This window comes from Ambystoma mexicanum, chromosome 3q (genome assembly GCF_040938575.1).
Source record: "Ambystoma mexicanum isolate Mex_15411 chromosome 3q, UKY_AmexF1_1, whole genome shotgun sequence".
Taxonomy (NCBI): Eukaryota; Metazoa; Chordata; class Amphibia; order Caudata; family Ambystomatidae; genus Ambystoma; species Ambystoma mexicanum.
This window is the reverse complement of record NC_090926.1, coordinates 424,869,402-424,885,369: the sequence shown is the minus strand read 5'-3', so window position 1 is coordinate 424,885,369 and position 15,968 is coordinate 424,869,402. Positions and strand designations below refer to the sequence as shown.

The following is a 15,968-nucleotide window of genomic DNA, read 5'->3' as shown; positions in this document are numbered from 1 at the left end:
TGGAATGCCCAATGCCACTCAATCAAAATGACGTTCCTTGCTAACTTATTTGACGTTTTTGAGAATCACTGAGGCATGGATCACCCTTATGATGCCCGATTCCCAAGAATCCAAATAAGGAGATCGACTGGGCCTTATGAACAATTGGATATCCCGTGATGTTGGGGAGCTAGGGGTGACTGGGGGTGCTATTGGGGAGGAGTGTTGTGGGCCATTGTCAGCTTTGAGGTAGAAACTTCAGTCTTGGAGAGTTAAACGTGAGACCCCGAATTGCCATCCAATGACAAATGGTGGAGAAATAGTTGGACATACAGGAGGATAGGTTGGGATGAATGACACACATTTCAGTTTCTTTAGTAAATGGGTGATAGGAGAAACCAAAGAAATATTCATTTTCCGAGATGAATGTAGAGCCTTGGGTCTTCATGGGCAGAGAACTAAACCACCCACAATTCATTACCTTCCCTATCACAGTGGACAGCTTAATTACTCTGAATAGTCACAAGACTAGTCCCCCCCTGAAATGCCATTCTACAGAGCTTTGAATCCTACTCTGGTCTTCAGCTCGCTTATTATTCTAGCTTCCTCCTGGGACTTCTCATCTACACCTCCTCCTTCTCAATACCATTCTGAAGATGGCAACTCACTCTACAACCTCTTAAGCTTCAATCCTACATCTGCTCATCAGCTTCACCTGAGCCTGCTCTCTATGCAACATCAAAGGCTTCTTCAAACCCTATTCTACTCATGGAATGGCTCCACCTTAACTGGTCATCACTAGCTCTCTACTCAACTCCTCATACCCGGGATCACAAGCCCTACCAAATCGAAGTACTACATTCCCCCTGCACTACCCCCTGCTCCTTCACCCTCCTTGCGCCCCACTCCTGGAACTCCTTACCTTCAGAAGTCAAAAACATAACTTCAGTTTTCATAACGGCCATCCATGCTCTTCTAGGAAAGGAGCAATGGAAGCCAGCAGAGAAATTCTCTTCCCAAATCATTTCCCCTCCCCCAATATAAATAATATCACAATCTGATTATAATACAAATCATATGTTGATAGTTTGTATCTCAAATCAATGTTCAATCTACTTAAGTCACATGGCTTTTTTGCAAAGCACCCTGCCCGGGGTTGCTCTACTCACATTTACTGCTTTCACGTACAACATTTCTGCTCAATGTGCTTGACTTATGGCTCAAATAAATACAAATTCAAAATGCAATGCATTATTGTGGAATGCAAGATGGTGCAGTCTCTTTTCTATGTTCTGTGAGTTGCCTGAATGAATTTAAGGTTTGCAGCAGGTTCATTGGGTCCAACAAATCTTCAGTGGATTAGAAGTAGATCCCCCAATGCAAATCAGTGGAGAGCTGGGGTAACACCAGTCTAGCCAATGAACGACTGTGTGCTGATGCAGATAATGATGTGTCCAATGGGAAGTTGGAGAAAGGCCTTTTCCCCCAATGCATTTCGATAGGAAGCTCGAACTGATCTGATGTAGCCCAAACTCTTTGACTGGTCAATTATGCAATCTCTATTTGGCTGGGTAGGTGGATCAAATCTGAATTTAAGCAATCTGATCAGTTTCATGGTGCCCACATTCAAGTCACAGGATATTGAAGCTGATTCACTGTTTGCACTGTATTTCAAGTGGGGAGTTACTCAACTTACTTTACCCATTATAAAAAATGGAATTGGAGAAGGTCACTCGGGAGGAAGCTTCATGCTGGCCAATGCTCTCAAGGAGAGACTTATTTTGAATGAAAGTGGTTTTAGGAAAGTTGGTTAACTGAACAGAACAGTGATAAGTGACACTTAGCTAAATCAGAGGCTGAAATGAAAGGGTATGTCTGCAGTGAAGCCAGGTAGAGAGTAACATAATCAGGCAAGAAAGAGGTGCTGCAAGTTTTTAAAGTAAAAGCCCATGTAATTTCATTAAAGTTGCTTGATTGTTTAATTATTATTTACAAATGTTAAATGACTTTCTTGTGTTTTGTGTCTCTTTCCTCTCAGGTCCCAGACCATTGCCCGACGTCGCCATGACTGGGAACTGCACCCAGGAATGCACAGAGTATGGCCACTCGGACACTTGCTGGATGCCTGGCCAGTCCTCCCCCAGCCGGAGACCCAAGAACGCCCTCAAACTCTCCACTTTTGTGCCTTACCAAGACCGGGGGAATCAGGAACAGATTGGCAATGGAAGCCCCCGGAACTCGGATGAACGTGGTTGCAATAGTAACCACCACAGCAGTGGCAATGGCACTGCCACCAAAATGGCCAACATCCGTGTGCTGCCCACGTACAGTGCCTTCACGAATAGCAGCCATGAGCCCTGCAAAGCCTCTCCAATAGAGGACATCCCGCTCACACAGACCTCTGACTTCCAGCAAGCCACGACGGCTCCACCGTCCCACAACACCAAGCGGGAGATATATCTATGAGCTTTATTTTTCAGCCACCCTTTATCCGAGGGCGGATGGGAATGGGGACCGTAAACTTTGAGGGTGGAGGGAAGGTGACAACAGGAGGACGAAGTGCTGTGAATCCAAGTGGAACCTTTTCAGGCGAACTTTTAACAAAGAGACTTTGACAAAAAATGATGAAAATATTCAAAAAAAAATCAAAAAAGCAACGACGACAAAAGCATCTGATGTTTTATTGGTCCATATAAAGGTTTTTCCACCTTTTCATTTTTCAACAGCAGCACCAATGGTGATATTACACCAATGGTGATGTCTTAATGAAGGAAAGATCATCGGTGGTGAAAGGGTAGCCGCACGTTTTTAGATTAACTGTTTCCAGGTGATTTCAGATCTTCACAGAATGGATCTTAAAGCGGGCAAAGTGACCCGAAAACTGCTGCTGGTGTGTGTTGCGTGCCTAGGACTCTGCCAAAGACTATCTTGGAGGGTGAGAGTGAAGGGTACCAAGACTACTTCCTCTGGCGTAGCAACAGTCAGCAGCGGGTTGTTTCAAGGTGCTCTTCATGCATACAGAACAAGGGAACGGGGCAATTTCAATGCTCTCATAGACAACTTCACAGGAGAAGGCAGCGCGAGTTGCACATCGGTGGTAATGCACACGTGCACTTAAATCCAGTTGGTCTAGTTAGTAGAAGGGATAGTGAAGAAAACCATTGGTGCCATCTACTACAGGTACAGGTAGGAGTGGAGAAGTAGGTCCTACTCTAGACAGCCACTTTCTGTTTGGGATCTTCAGTCGTATCCACGCAGCAGGGAAGGATCTGACGCCGGTCTCAGCTTTTACTGTAGAGTTCTGTAAATACTATCCTTTTGAATGATGAAACATGTCTTCTGCCTGATTTTACACTTCTATCGCTGTAGAACTTTTTGATTTGAAAATGACCCCACAGGGAAGGTGTCAGTGTTCCAGCCGTGTGGCTGCAGCCGACAGAGAGCGAGGAATGTACATGTCATGGGAGGGTGTTGGGCAGGATGGAGAATTCTATGCTGCTGTCTTTTTGTTCTATGTTGTATATAAGGAAGAAAGTCCATAGCAAAGAGGAGAAACAGGGAGATGTTATGCCGAGCCATCCGCCCCATGAATTTTGAGATCACGTTGCCATAGTCATTCCAAAGCAATGGTGCTTCTTTACACTGCTTTCTGGGTTGTCCTCCTGTCATAGATTAAGTCTTGTGAAAACTATGCTCTACTTCCACCTTGAAGATGTGCCACATCAACCCAGCCAAATAGAGCATTAATTATAAATAGGTTTCTCAGAATGTTAGGCTAGCTACGAAGCACAAGGCTAGGTGCAGATGACTAACCAGCGCCAGCATTGGTCTAGCTTGGAATTTCATTGTCCATACCAGATATCTTTAAGATAAGCTGATGGTTAAACAGTGCAAAAAAGTTTGAGTTGTTTGGAGTCCAGGCTTTCGATGGTCAGATTAAAAGAAACGAACAAAAAAATAACTGGAGCAAGAAATAAGATTCTGCTCATAGGAACGTTTTTTGTTAAGTGAATTTCTTCCTTTAAAGAAAAAGTTATAATCTAAAAGCAGGGTGCATTTAATAAACATTTTTACAAAGGATTCTCTAATTCATAATCTTTTGTAAGATTTTGGCTGTTTCTTTAGGCATTGTGTCTCTCTGGTGCCCTAGCCAACCTAAGAATGTGAGGAGTATAAAGGTTCTGCTTGTGTGCTGTATTTCAGTAGAAGGCACTCACTATGCCTGACATAAACCTACATCATATAGCTGCAATATCAAGTAGACAGCAGGGCAGTGATACTTCAATTCTAAATGCACCAGTTCAGAGTCAAAATCAATCTGATCAATGTAAGAAATATAATTGGCTGTATTTTATGTAAGGAAGAACCATAGCATCCAACCTGCCCTATCCAACTGACCAGACATCATTACCTTGGGGATGGTGGTGCTAACATTATGTAACGATGCATCCCCATCACCAAGCATCTGAAGGCATCACCACTGAGTTTACTAAATTCTATTGGGCAACATTTAATGGAGGTATTGCCATATATCCAATGCTTTCATCCTATCCCTGGGTTGATGAGGGAAGGGTAGTATCCTGCAGCAATTTAGGACGGTTATTTAATGAGTGGTAAATGCCATTCCACTGTCCCGAATAGTGATTCCTAGTGGAAGGACATGAGCAGGTTGGTCAGAAACCTTAGGTCTTTTCTCGTGAGGATCACTTCACCACACTGGCTTTAACCTGCAGATGCCGGACTTGCACTTCTATCCTAGTCTTTCTGCTCTAGCATAGCTATTTCATTTTGGGAGTTCATTCATCCAATATGCCAGGCAAATAAACTCTGGACACAATGTCTTCTGCCTTAGGCCACGCTGCACCTCTTTCCTAGCACTAGCTTTGATGCCTTAAACTGGTCACGTGCTAGGGGACAGGTATATGTGATAGCTGCTTTTCCTTAGCCACTCTTCCAGCAGTGAGACTCTCTGCAGACCATGAACAATGAAGCACATGTTAATTGTCTTCGAGTGGCCCCTGCAATTGATCTTCCATTCCATTTGTATTACTGTCACCCCATTGGAAGGAGCCAGTACTGATGGTAATTGGGGCAGCTCTGTTGTGCTTCCACATCTCGCTCACCTCAGCCGACTGCTGGAAATTCCCCATGCTTGTGGCAGACAGCCACCATTGGATTTACTGTCAGCCGAGGCCCACCATTTCTTTCAAATCGGCAAGGAATGGTGGTTGGGGTTCTTGCTGCTTGGGTTGAAGTTGGGTGAAAGATCTTTGAAACAAATGATGCTTAGCAGGCTTCTGTGCCACTTGTACAACAGCCGGATGTGTTCAACAAGTTGAAGATGCCATTGTCCAGCCATGAGAATGTGTACCTCGCTTTGTAGTGTTTATTTGTAGGACTATCACAAGCATGCCTAGGTGTGGGGCCGTCATATTTCTAGAATCCATCGTCACAGGTATCTGAGGCGCTTTAAAGTCAGTGTTTAAAAATAAAAAGTACATTCGTTTTGGATGTTTGGCCAAAGCCACCATCTTTCGAATGCCACTGCTTGTTTGTTGGTTGTATGAACTAAGGCTTTCAGATGTATAATTGCAAATATCATTTTCGAAATTTTATTTTTAGGTTTTTACTGTTTTAGTGGAATGGACAACTGTTTTCAGAATCACTAAAATGGAAAGGGAGGGATTTTATATACATATGTATGTATATGTGTATATATTATCTTAGAGCATCTGCTATTGGTTGGCTTGCGTTTCCATGCAGGTTGCTTTCTTGCTGTTAACATTGGAATTGTTTCGTTGCTGTCATGTTTACATTAGTGCTTTGAGATGCCTATTCTGCACCTTCATCTGCTTTTAGCGTGAAGGCAGGTATCACTGTTTACACTTGTTAGAGGGTAGACGTTTACGATGTATAAGGCCAGACATGTTTTTTGTGTGTCCTTTTTAGGATGGACAGAGTGGCTACACCATGGCTGTTTTGCATGCGAATCTGTGTATTGGAAAAATCATCTGTCATTCTGCACCCCGCCCACCCCCTTAAAACTCACTCTTTTGACAATTTGACAATTGGTAGCTTGGTTGCTTCTTCAGTTCTACTGTATCCCTGGGATTTAGCTGTGTGGGCTTGGATTGGGGTTACTCGTGTGTACCTCTGATGCCTTCATAGGCTCCTGAATATGAATGAAGGGTCCTCTTGGGTGGGTTCCCCACACTTACAACTTGCCTGCTTTTTGAATTTGGTTATAGCTTCGCTTCTCTTTGGCAGCCTGTCCTTCTGAAGTGGTGGCCGATTCCAGTGACTTAACCTCCATCCTTTGTGATACTAAGTGATTTATATTCCCTCTGGTTTTATTATGGACGTGAGGCTTATTTTGCAGCATTCTAAACACTATGAGCGAATAAACGGCAATTTTGCAAGGGTGGACTGCAGTCTCTAACTGGTCGGATGTGAGCTGCGTCTATAGCAGGCATTCATCATGTCCCAGACTCCTTTCATCCCATGAAAGGACCCTACAAGAGGCACAATCACTAGGTACCGATTTCTCAAAACGTTTTTGTCTGGTTGTGGGGGATTTCCAAGACATCGAACCATAAAAACCTACATGAAGTCAGTGTTATGAATACCATTTGTGTCTTCCTTCGAGGTAAGCTGAAGATCTTCAAATGAACAGACACGCAGATAGGGACGCATTTGTTTCTTTACCACTTCCAACTTACTTTCAATTATATACATTGATAGCCTTATAAAAAGACAAACCCTCCTTCTTTAAAGCTTTTGGCCGAGAATGCCATTCATCAACTACTAGAGGGATACTGGTCGTAACGGGTTAAGTAACCTAGTGCCTTTTGTATGATTCATTTTGAGGAAAGGCATAGAAAAGGCATACTTGTGTCTGCAATGAATGTGGCCAAATGTGTGACACATAGGCCATTGCTCAAAAGCATTCCTGAAGCCACGGACCTGCTCACAGTACTCTTTGATGCCCCAATCTCAGAGTGTGGTGAAAAGATTAAATGGGGGTGGCCGGAGGGAAGGTGGTGTGAACAGCTGTCATTAGAACAGAACTGATCTGATCTTGTGGCCTTCTAGGATTGATAATGTGCATTAGCGCAGAGGTGCATTCTCTTCTAGCTTTGTCATTTTTGTAAATAAATATTTTAATTTTTAAATCATTATCGCTATCCAAAGGAACTAAATGTTATAGATCTTCCACCAATGTTCCGCCCCCCTGTCACACTTCAGTGATTTTATGGCTTTCCGTGGCTATTTTAAGCCACCCCAAAATCTGTTGCGCTCCCTGCCTGAGACTGAGGTCTTCTCTTTCCCATTATTTCTTCCATCAGTCCGTACAGACATGCCCTTTGGAGGGTTGCTTCTGAGGTCTCTGCTGGAGGATTGTCTTTGAAAGCCGAGCCAGTATACCCATGCCTGACATTGCCCCACGTTGTGTCCTAATTCATTTACCATGGAATACAATGTTAATACATAGAGCTATAGCACTGTCCACTGCTCGGAGTAGAGTTATTCATGTGACTGCTTTGCGTGAACACAATCTGGTTTCTTGCAGTGCCATGTGTATGATCTGAGGAGAATAGCTTTGGTGCAGCCCTTCTCAAATCCCCTGAAAAACACTCCTGTTGGTGTCACTGGAGCCCCATTTTCTCCTCTCCCCCATAGTCCTGTTTCTTTATTTGAAGTCACTCTTCCATCTAGAAATTACAAATCTACAAGGCACAGTCATAAACCGAGATGGCAGAAGTTATCGGCCCCATTTTTATGCAATACCATTACTTTTCCACCCAGTACAAAGTCGAAAAGTGGAGAGGTAATTCTTCATATCAATGATTAATGGCTTTGTATTGCCGAGGTGCATATAAGGGCTTCTTCTCAGAATTAATTTTATAAAACAACTTTGGTTAGTGCTGGCACCATGTCATATCTACTATCAGAACCAAGTTCCTGTGAACAGATTTTATTTCAAAGCAGTCTGCTACAAACCCCGTTTGTGACAAAGGAATATATAATCCGAATCCAACCCAAATAAACCTTTAGTTAGCTCGACTCTCAGACATTCCAAAACAATAAATAAGGGACACCCTGGCTTCGATTATATGAATGAATAAAAAAGCTCTATGATGGACTTGAAGAGCCACCTTACACGTTATCTGCAACTTCTGGTTAACTCCCATTGGATCCTTGTTGGATTTGTATTATTGTAAGAACATCGGGGAGTCAACAACATAAGTTATTTGAGGTTGAAATCTCAGATGTCAACGTGGTCTTCCCCTGGTGCATTCAACTCATTAAAGTACTGTTTGACACCTATGGAAAAGGCAATTGGGAAGCCAGGCTTCTAATTTAGTAGTTCACAAAGTGCTGGTGTTCAAGTGGGGACATTTGTAGAGTGACAGCTGGTGTGGATCACTGAGTACCTTGAATCTTTGTTGTTTGGTCATTGTCTGTGACTGTACCTGGCTTGAAGAGGTTGATGCTGTCTCTGGAGCAGTTGATGTCTATCAAAATCTGCCTGATCGACCGGTTTCTTTTGTTTTTTACAACAAAGCTGCAGTGTGCAATGCAAAGCCAGTTGTGGGCAGTGACTAGCAGGACCTGCCGAAGTACAGGTTCCTACTTGCATCTGGAGGTCTTTAATGCAGAGATATGTTCATGAGCTTAAGTGCATGATGTTCAGCTGCCCCTAGTCTCCAGTTCAGTATATCACAACATGTGATTTTGCAAAGCTACCTTCTCGGAAGGTCTGTTGGTGGGGATCTGTTGGTGGGGATCTGTTCAGAAGGTGGTGACATCTGTGAAGTGCGAGTTACTTTCCTTTATAGCAGCAGTTTAGAACGTAAACCTGCACTTCACCAGCTCAGCTGTTAAAACTGCGTTTCTCTAATATTATACGTGGGAAGAGTTTTGGGAGGCACTGCACAGATAACTCGTTGAAGCCTTTGATTTCTTCTCCCCCAATGTTTATATTGCATACTTTAAGAAAATGTTTCTTTGTTTATTTTCATTTGACTTCCTGTCCGCCCCATATTTTACTCTCCTCCACACCTGAGCTATGTCACAGCAACCTTGGTTGAAATGTTTTTTGCTGTAAGAGTTTTTCTTTTCTTAAAAGCTGGGATTTTAGAAGTCTGGCACTTTCAAATTGGGCAGACAGGTGTATGGAAAGTGTGTACACATTTTTCACATAGTGGCAGAGCAAATACCTTTAATGATAAAGACAGAGGCTACAATTCAGTGGCTATTTTAAGTACCCACATTTCACACTCTGGATATTTTGTAGCTAACTGAACATTTGGTGTACTCCAAAAGTAAAATAGCTAAGAAATGGTTAGAAAAGCCAAAACCTAAAATGCTATCCACTGCCGAGCCTGACGTTTCCAATTTACTTAAGACCCTTAATGTCTGCAGTCACCGGGCTTGCACCTTAGGAGCTATAAAGAAGACACTGTTGGATACACAGCGTTTAGGGGCACAGGTTTGCAATAGACATGGCCTGTCTGTCCCTTTCACTTCGGCAATGATACTTTGGAACATGCATGTGGATTGTGCAGGAAGGCTCTATTAGACAATTGTGCACCAAGTCCCTGACTCAATTGTTCCAAAAAAGAAATACACATTTATGGCACCCTGATTTTTGTCAAACATAGAAGGGCTATGGCACATTTGTTGTTGGGCACAGTACACATCTGTAGGTATTAACATGGAACTAAGTTTGAGTGAATGCTTAATTTGGTTTCAGGAAAACAGCCATATCCAGACCTTGGCTTTAATTGATACATGTTCATATGTATCCACATTTTTCATAAAGAACACTCACAAATTGCGTGAACCCGGTTAGCATCAACCACACCCGCGGCACAAATACTGATGCACTAAATTTCAGAATACAGTACACAGACTAGCATAGTCCTCACTAGAGCACTACCTAGATAAAGTCCCATGTACAGCCTTAAGCCTTGAGAGAGGATAACTTGTAAGCCTTCTCTGGAAACAGTCTTTACCTTCTTTCCCTCTTGCATGCTTGTTTTTAGCCTTACAATTGTGAACTTGCCACGATGAACCCCAATGCAAATGTGGAACGTGCATGGTACAGTGAAGGCATCATTTCTTTGCAATCTGACATGGGTTTTAATATTATGGATTCCAGAGTTAGAAAAGCTCCCTTCCTGTGGGGAGTTCCACTCAGTGTATATGTTTGGCGGCCTTCTTAACATAGAAACCTTTTCAGGTCTGTAAATCGGGAGTCCCAAAAGGCCAACGAAGTGAAGTAAGTTCTCCCCAAAATTCTTAAGAAAAGGGAGTTGTTCTCCATTATTCAACAAGCGTATGAACTGAATGTTGCTATACTTGTTAAATAATTAATAATTAATGGATTACATTATCAACTCCATATAAGACATGGCTTTGTGGTTTCCCGAGTGTCATCTCGATATACTAATTAATTGAAGGGCTTGCCTTATAGACAGCTGCCATGTTTCTCAAGATGCGAGTGTGCAGCTGTCGACAGGCCTTTCCACCCATTCCTCCAAGCACTTTGAAGTGGGCTTGATTATAGGCCTATACAAATCAAGTAAATCTAAAACACGTTTTGATGCATCCAAGGAGACATTGCCAATCTATTCCTGGATTATGTGGTTGTGAAATGCTTAAGAAAGGATGTCATTGGAGACATGGAAGTAGATAATGGGGAGATCTTTACTGCAGGATTTTACTGTTTTCAGGAAAATTGAATGGTTTACTAGCTAGTCAAAGGTTGAGGAGATCAGAAAACAGTAAGAACCACATTTAAAGAATTCTATGGCTGGTGGAGGTTTTATGAAAGTGTAAGTGATGCAAGGAGGTAGGGTGTGATGAAGGGGGGTCGTTTTGTTCACAATTTAGCACTGCACTAGGACAAAACGGGATTGAGCGGAAAAGGGGGAGATACCAAAGGAATGGGAGGCAGCTGCTGCCCACGGCAGCACATCACAGCCTCCAGGGAAATTGGAAGACAAGTACGACGTCGAAGACTACTAAATGAAAAAGGAAAAATATTTTAAAAAAAGGAAATCAAACTGTGTCCAAGCTTCAGTGTTTCTATTTATACAGAAAATGTTAATTTAATTGCTTGTGATAATGCCTTGTTTCCTGTACAGTTCTATGTACATGCAAGTGTAGCTTTTTTTAAAAAGATAAACATCGAAGAAATACTATGGCAGAGTATGTACACTATTTTTAAGATGGGTAAAATATGTATAATCAGAAAAAACTATTGCTAACGTTGTATTGATATAAATGTGATGCATTTCCGAGTGACTCCACAAGTGGGTTTATTTTTATGATTTTGGCTGGAGGTAGGGGGGAGACCTTTCCATTTTCAAATGCCCCCCTTCACCTCTCTCCATTTTGTGTTCAACCAGGCCAACCATTTTATTTGTATTCCTTCCTGCGCTGTAATCACAATCTGTTGGTTTGTAATTATTTTTGTTTCAATCAGTGAGCATGACTGGGTAAACAAGATACTGTTTTTTAACATGTATTTCCGTTTTATTTTAAATATTTTTTGTTTTGTTTGCTGAGCTGTCAAATGAAGAAATTCCATTGTAATTATTCCTTCTGAAAAGCTTTACAATAAAAGTGTCAAAACCTATCTTCCTTCTCTCTTCCCTGTTAAGTGACTTCTATGAGAGTATTTTGTCTAAACAGTCAGCTATCATTGTTCTAAAATCCATATTTTTCCAAAACGTTTTTGTAGGCAAAATATTTTATCCTCAGGCAAAAATGGGTTTCATACATTTCTTTGCGTTTCATTCATTATTCTTTTCATATGGCCACACTTATTACTGGAGGTCTTGTTGACTTTATTGGATTCCTTGAATGCAGCTTGGTAGATGGAGGATTATAATAGGATTCTTTTTTAATATAAAGTGAGGGGGAAAACTCTCTGGGCAATCGAGGAAATATATAACGCACATACATGGGTTCTCATTTTACAGTTTTTAAAATGATAAACTGCTGTATTGCCCTGTTGATATCCATACCTGTGACCTTCAGGTTATATGTGCATCCCAGAAGCAGGAACTTTAACAATCTGGGATACCTTATTGGTTTGTTTGACAATTACGGAGATGTATCTTCAAAATCAATAATGATTTACCATTGAGTTAAAACCTGGTTGTTCCTCTGAATTGTGTGTTCTATTGTCCACACCTCTAAAACGTGCAGATGCAACTGAAAGACTTGCAAGTGCAACTTGATAAAAATCACATAGGGTTCTCCCACTTGCACATGTTGGCCTGTCCTAAGCCCGAGGCCAAGTGCACCCGGGTAAATATTTGATAAGATGTTTGAGGTTTAATAGGTATTTCCTTTTAGTCACTAATTCCAATATCTACTCCGGTAGCATGAAGCTGAGCTCTTGGGCTGCTCTTGGGCTGAGGCTACCATTTTCCTATCCAATAGCACACAGTAAGCCCTTCCATACAGCGCAGGACTCCCAAACACTGGTGCAGGCCTTATTGATCTTGCATATCGATGGGGGCAACACCCTCCTCGGAGTGCTCCTGGCTACTCACCGGCGTCCCTCAAAGCATCCCACCAAGCCGCTGCTCACCATCACCGAATAGAGGAGTTTCATCTACAGCACACTACCTTGCACAAATAACAAATGTTCCCCATCCCATCTCAGATCTGGTTGAAAACCACATGTTTCATCCACAAGGCAACCACCGCTGCACACCAGTATACCTGAATGTCAAACTAAAAACATTAGGCTGCACGCTTTCATCTTGCACTACGTACGACCATCGCCAGACTGGAAACCTGACTGGTTTGCAAAGCGAAAATTGGGAAAACTGGTGGCAATCCTGGCTACTTAAAGTTTTCTTCAGTTTACCAAAGAACTGAAGACCTGGTTCTTCCAACAACACCTTGATGGAACCTAGATTCTCGATATCTTGTGCACACACACTTAGAAATTGATCCTGTTACCCTGATTTGCATCTAGAAAGTGCCCTCTGGGATCATTCTGAAATTTATTTGCCTGTCCCGATCACCACAAAATTATTCTTATTAGTTTGATTCACATCTAGAAGGAGCACACTGAGAGTACTGTAATTTACTTGCCTGTCCCGCACACTTAGAAATTGTTCCTGTTAGCTTGATTCGCATCTAGAAAGTACTGTTTGAGATACTTCTGAAATTTGACTATCCCGCTGACTTAGAAATTGTCTTGTTACATTGTTTCAAATCTAGAAAATGCCAGCTGTGATACTGTGACTTATTTGCCTGTCACACACACTTAAAAATTGTCCTTGTTAGATTGATTCACATCTAGAAAGCTACATTGATTCACCTCTTGAAAGTACCCCTTGAAACGACACTGAGAGTCACCTGCCTATGCTGCACAATTGCTCTTGCTGATTTAATTCACAACTAGAAAGTGCCGCCTGAGATAGTACTGTAATTTACTTGCCTATGTTTTAGGAGCCGCTTCTGCATCTTGACTTCCATCCTACTGTTAACCTTCTTGGCCCTCTCCCACTGCCCCACCTGGTGTCAAAAATCTAGACGCAGGTTGTACATCTAGGGCCTCTTCATCTACTGTTACTAGTACTTCAATCTCTGGGACCCCCCCTGCGATGGAGATCCCAGTGCTTCATATTCCCCCTCTCTGACACGTCTGGATCGCTAGCCTCCCTGCCCCATACCACCCTCCCATGGCTCAGCCCTCGCAACGCATGGCCCGCGCTCTAGCACCCAACTTCACGACCCCCCTGTATATCTCCCACCTGATAGCAAACCGAGACCCCTCCCCCATACACCATTACACCCAAATGCCACACGCACACTCTCCTACCATCATCCCTCGTCCAACTCTAAGATCAGAGGAGCACTCTGGCGCACCAAACACCTGCCTCCTCAAACGTTCATCCCCCATTCCCCATCCCATCCTAGCACATCGACTTCCGCCCTCCCTCTGACATCTATTGAGAACAGCCTGATAACCCCTGCCTGTACACCATGCCCATAATCGAACTCCCAAGCCAGGGGAGCCCTCTGGCGCTCCAAACAGCACAATTCCACTCCCACTTCCACACCATCTTGTGCACTCTGAGGAACTCACCTGCCCCTCATCTGACCTCACATTCTGCCCTCTCCCTCCCCCTTAGCCCACTGGGGAACTTGCCACCCTCTCGACCATCCTCCTGTGCCGCCCTCTGCCTCACCTTAACCCCTTCTCGACCCCCACCAACAAACCCCCCTTCATAGCCCTTCCCTTCTCTGAAAGGAGCTCATCTTGCACTTGCTAGAACAGTAGCCTCATCTCCCTCCCCTGCTGAACTCCCCCCCTCCCCCATCCTCTCTCACACCCCGATGGCACCAAAACGCACAAAATGCAGGAAACATGACTGGACCTCTCCCTCGAGCCTCCACTCTTCACCACTTCTGCCTCTGCCCAGCCTCTCCCTCCCCTATTCCCATAAACTCCCCTCTCCCAGTTTCCACCCCCTTTCTCTTGACTTCTCACACTGTACACCTAATCCCCCTGCGCCCTCCTTACTCATTCCAAATTTAACACGCTTAATCCCCCACAACCCAAATCATCCATTCACCACCCTCCCAGTACCCCTTGGCCCACACCTAGTCTCTCGCATACCTACCTCCGCCAGCCTACTCTTCCCTCCCCCCATCGACATAACCCTCTCACCCGACACTCAAAGTTCAGCCACCCAGCCCCTCCCGTACCCCACCTCAACTGCTCTCAACCACTCTGAATGTTCCTACCACACCAACCACCCCAACAGGCACTCATGTCTGCCCAGCGCCCACTACGATGAACATCAAAAAAACCACCTCCCCTCACAAAGTCACATGCATCCTTTTTAATGCCCGCTCCGTAGTAAAAAACAGAGACAGCATCTTTGACCTCCTATCCTCCGACAAGCCCGACCTCACCAAAACCTGGTTCTCAAGGAATTTGCTCCTGTAGCACACAAAGCCTTGCCTCCTGGCTACATGCAATAGACCCACCAGAGGGGGCGGATTGGCATTCCTCTTCAATCCTCATTTCTCTGTCTCTCATCGAATCCCAGACATGCATTGCCTCCTGTGAATCCCTTCTAGTAAAACTCTCGCTACCACCGACTTTCACCCACAGCTTCCTACTCATCTACAGACCCCTGGGATACGATAGACTTTTCGCCAACAACCTCTGTGACTCAATATCTACCATCCAAGGTAATCATCCTTCGAATGGATTGTGTCCTCCCACGTATTCCTCATCTTAGATATATCCTTACATTCAGCTTTGCTGCTTTGGAAAAAAATGTGTCTCTCTCCACCAGAGTATAAATGCCTTGTGCGCGTATGTTGGCCTCAGTTCCGTTTTTCTGTTAGCTTCGCTTCGGATCGAGTAATAGTGCTTCAGTTCATAAAAATGTCATCTTCATCTAATCCTTCCACGCCGAAGACTGGATTAAAAAAGTGCCAGAAATGTGGGAGAAATATGTCACTGACTGATCCCCATCGGAATTGCCTCTGGTGCCTCAGTTCCGACCACCGTATAGATGAGTGCGGTTCCTGTCAATCGATGATCCATAAGGCCTTAAAGGAATGGAGAGGTAAACTGGTGGTGGGGGCGGAATCCTTGTCTAAAACTTCCTTGAAGCCTCTATCGAAGGCGGTCGAGCACAAGGTGTCGATAACCCATCCCAAAAAGGTTACGTCGATTGCACAGTCAACGGTGTCGAAGGTTCCTTCGACGGGGTCTAAAAATTCCTTTGACGGGGTCGACCATTCCTTCGAGGGTGTAGAAGATTACCTCAACGATATCAAAGGTGATGACTACAACATCAATGCCATCAACGCTTTTGTCAACATCTTCGTTCATTCCAATTACAAAATCGACAACTGTGTCAGTCACCTGAGAAGGTATTTCATCCAGAAAATAGACAGGATTTCTTTAGAACCATGTCCTCCATTTATGAGGG

General features: G+C 43.6%; 1 protein-coding gene across 4 annotated transcripts in view; it reads left to right on the top strand.

The window, feature by feature from the left end:
• Positions 1–11,626, top strand: part of PCDH1 (protocadherin 1) — a 635,879-nt gene extending 624,253 nt beyond the window's left edge. For 2 of the 4 annotated variants that reach the window (XM_069654113.1, XM_069654112.1), the window contains exon 5: positions 2,018–11,626. In XM_069654113.1, coding sequence (XP_069510214.1) covers positions 2,018–2,445 — 428 coding nt within the window. In that variant the 3' untranslated portion in view covers positions 2,446–11,626. The remainder of the gene's footprint in view (positions 1–2,017) is intronic. The other 2 variants (XM_069654115.1, XM_069654114.1) reach the window with 2 other exon arrangements.
• The last annotated feature ends 4,342 nt before the right edge of the window (positions 11,627–15,968 follow it).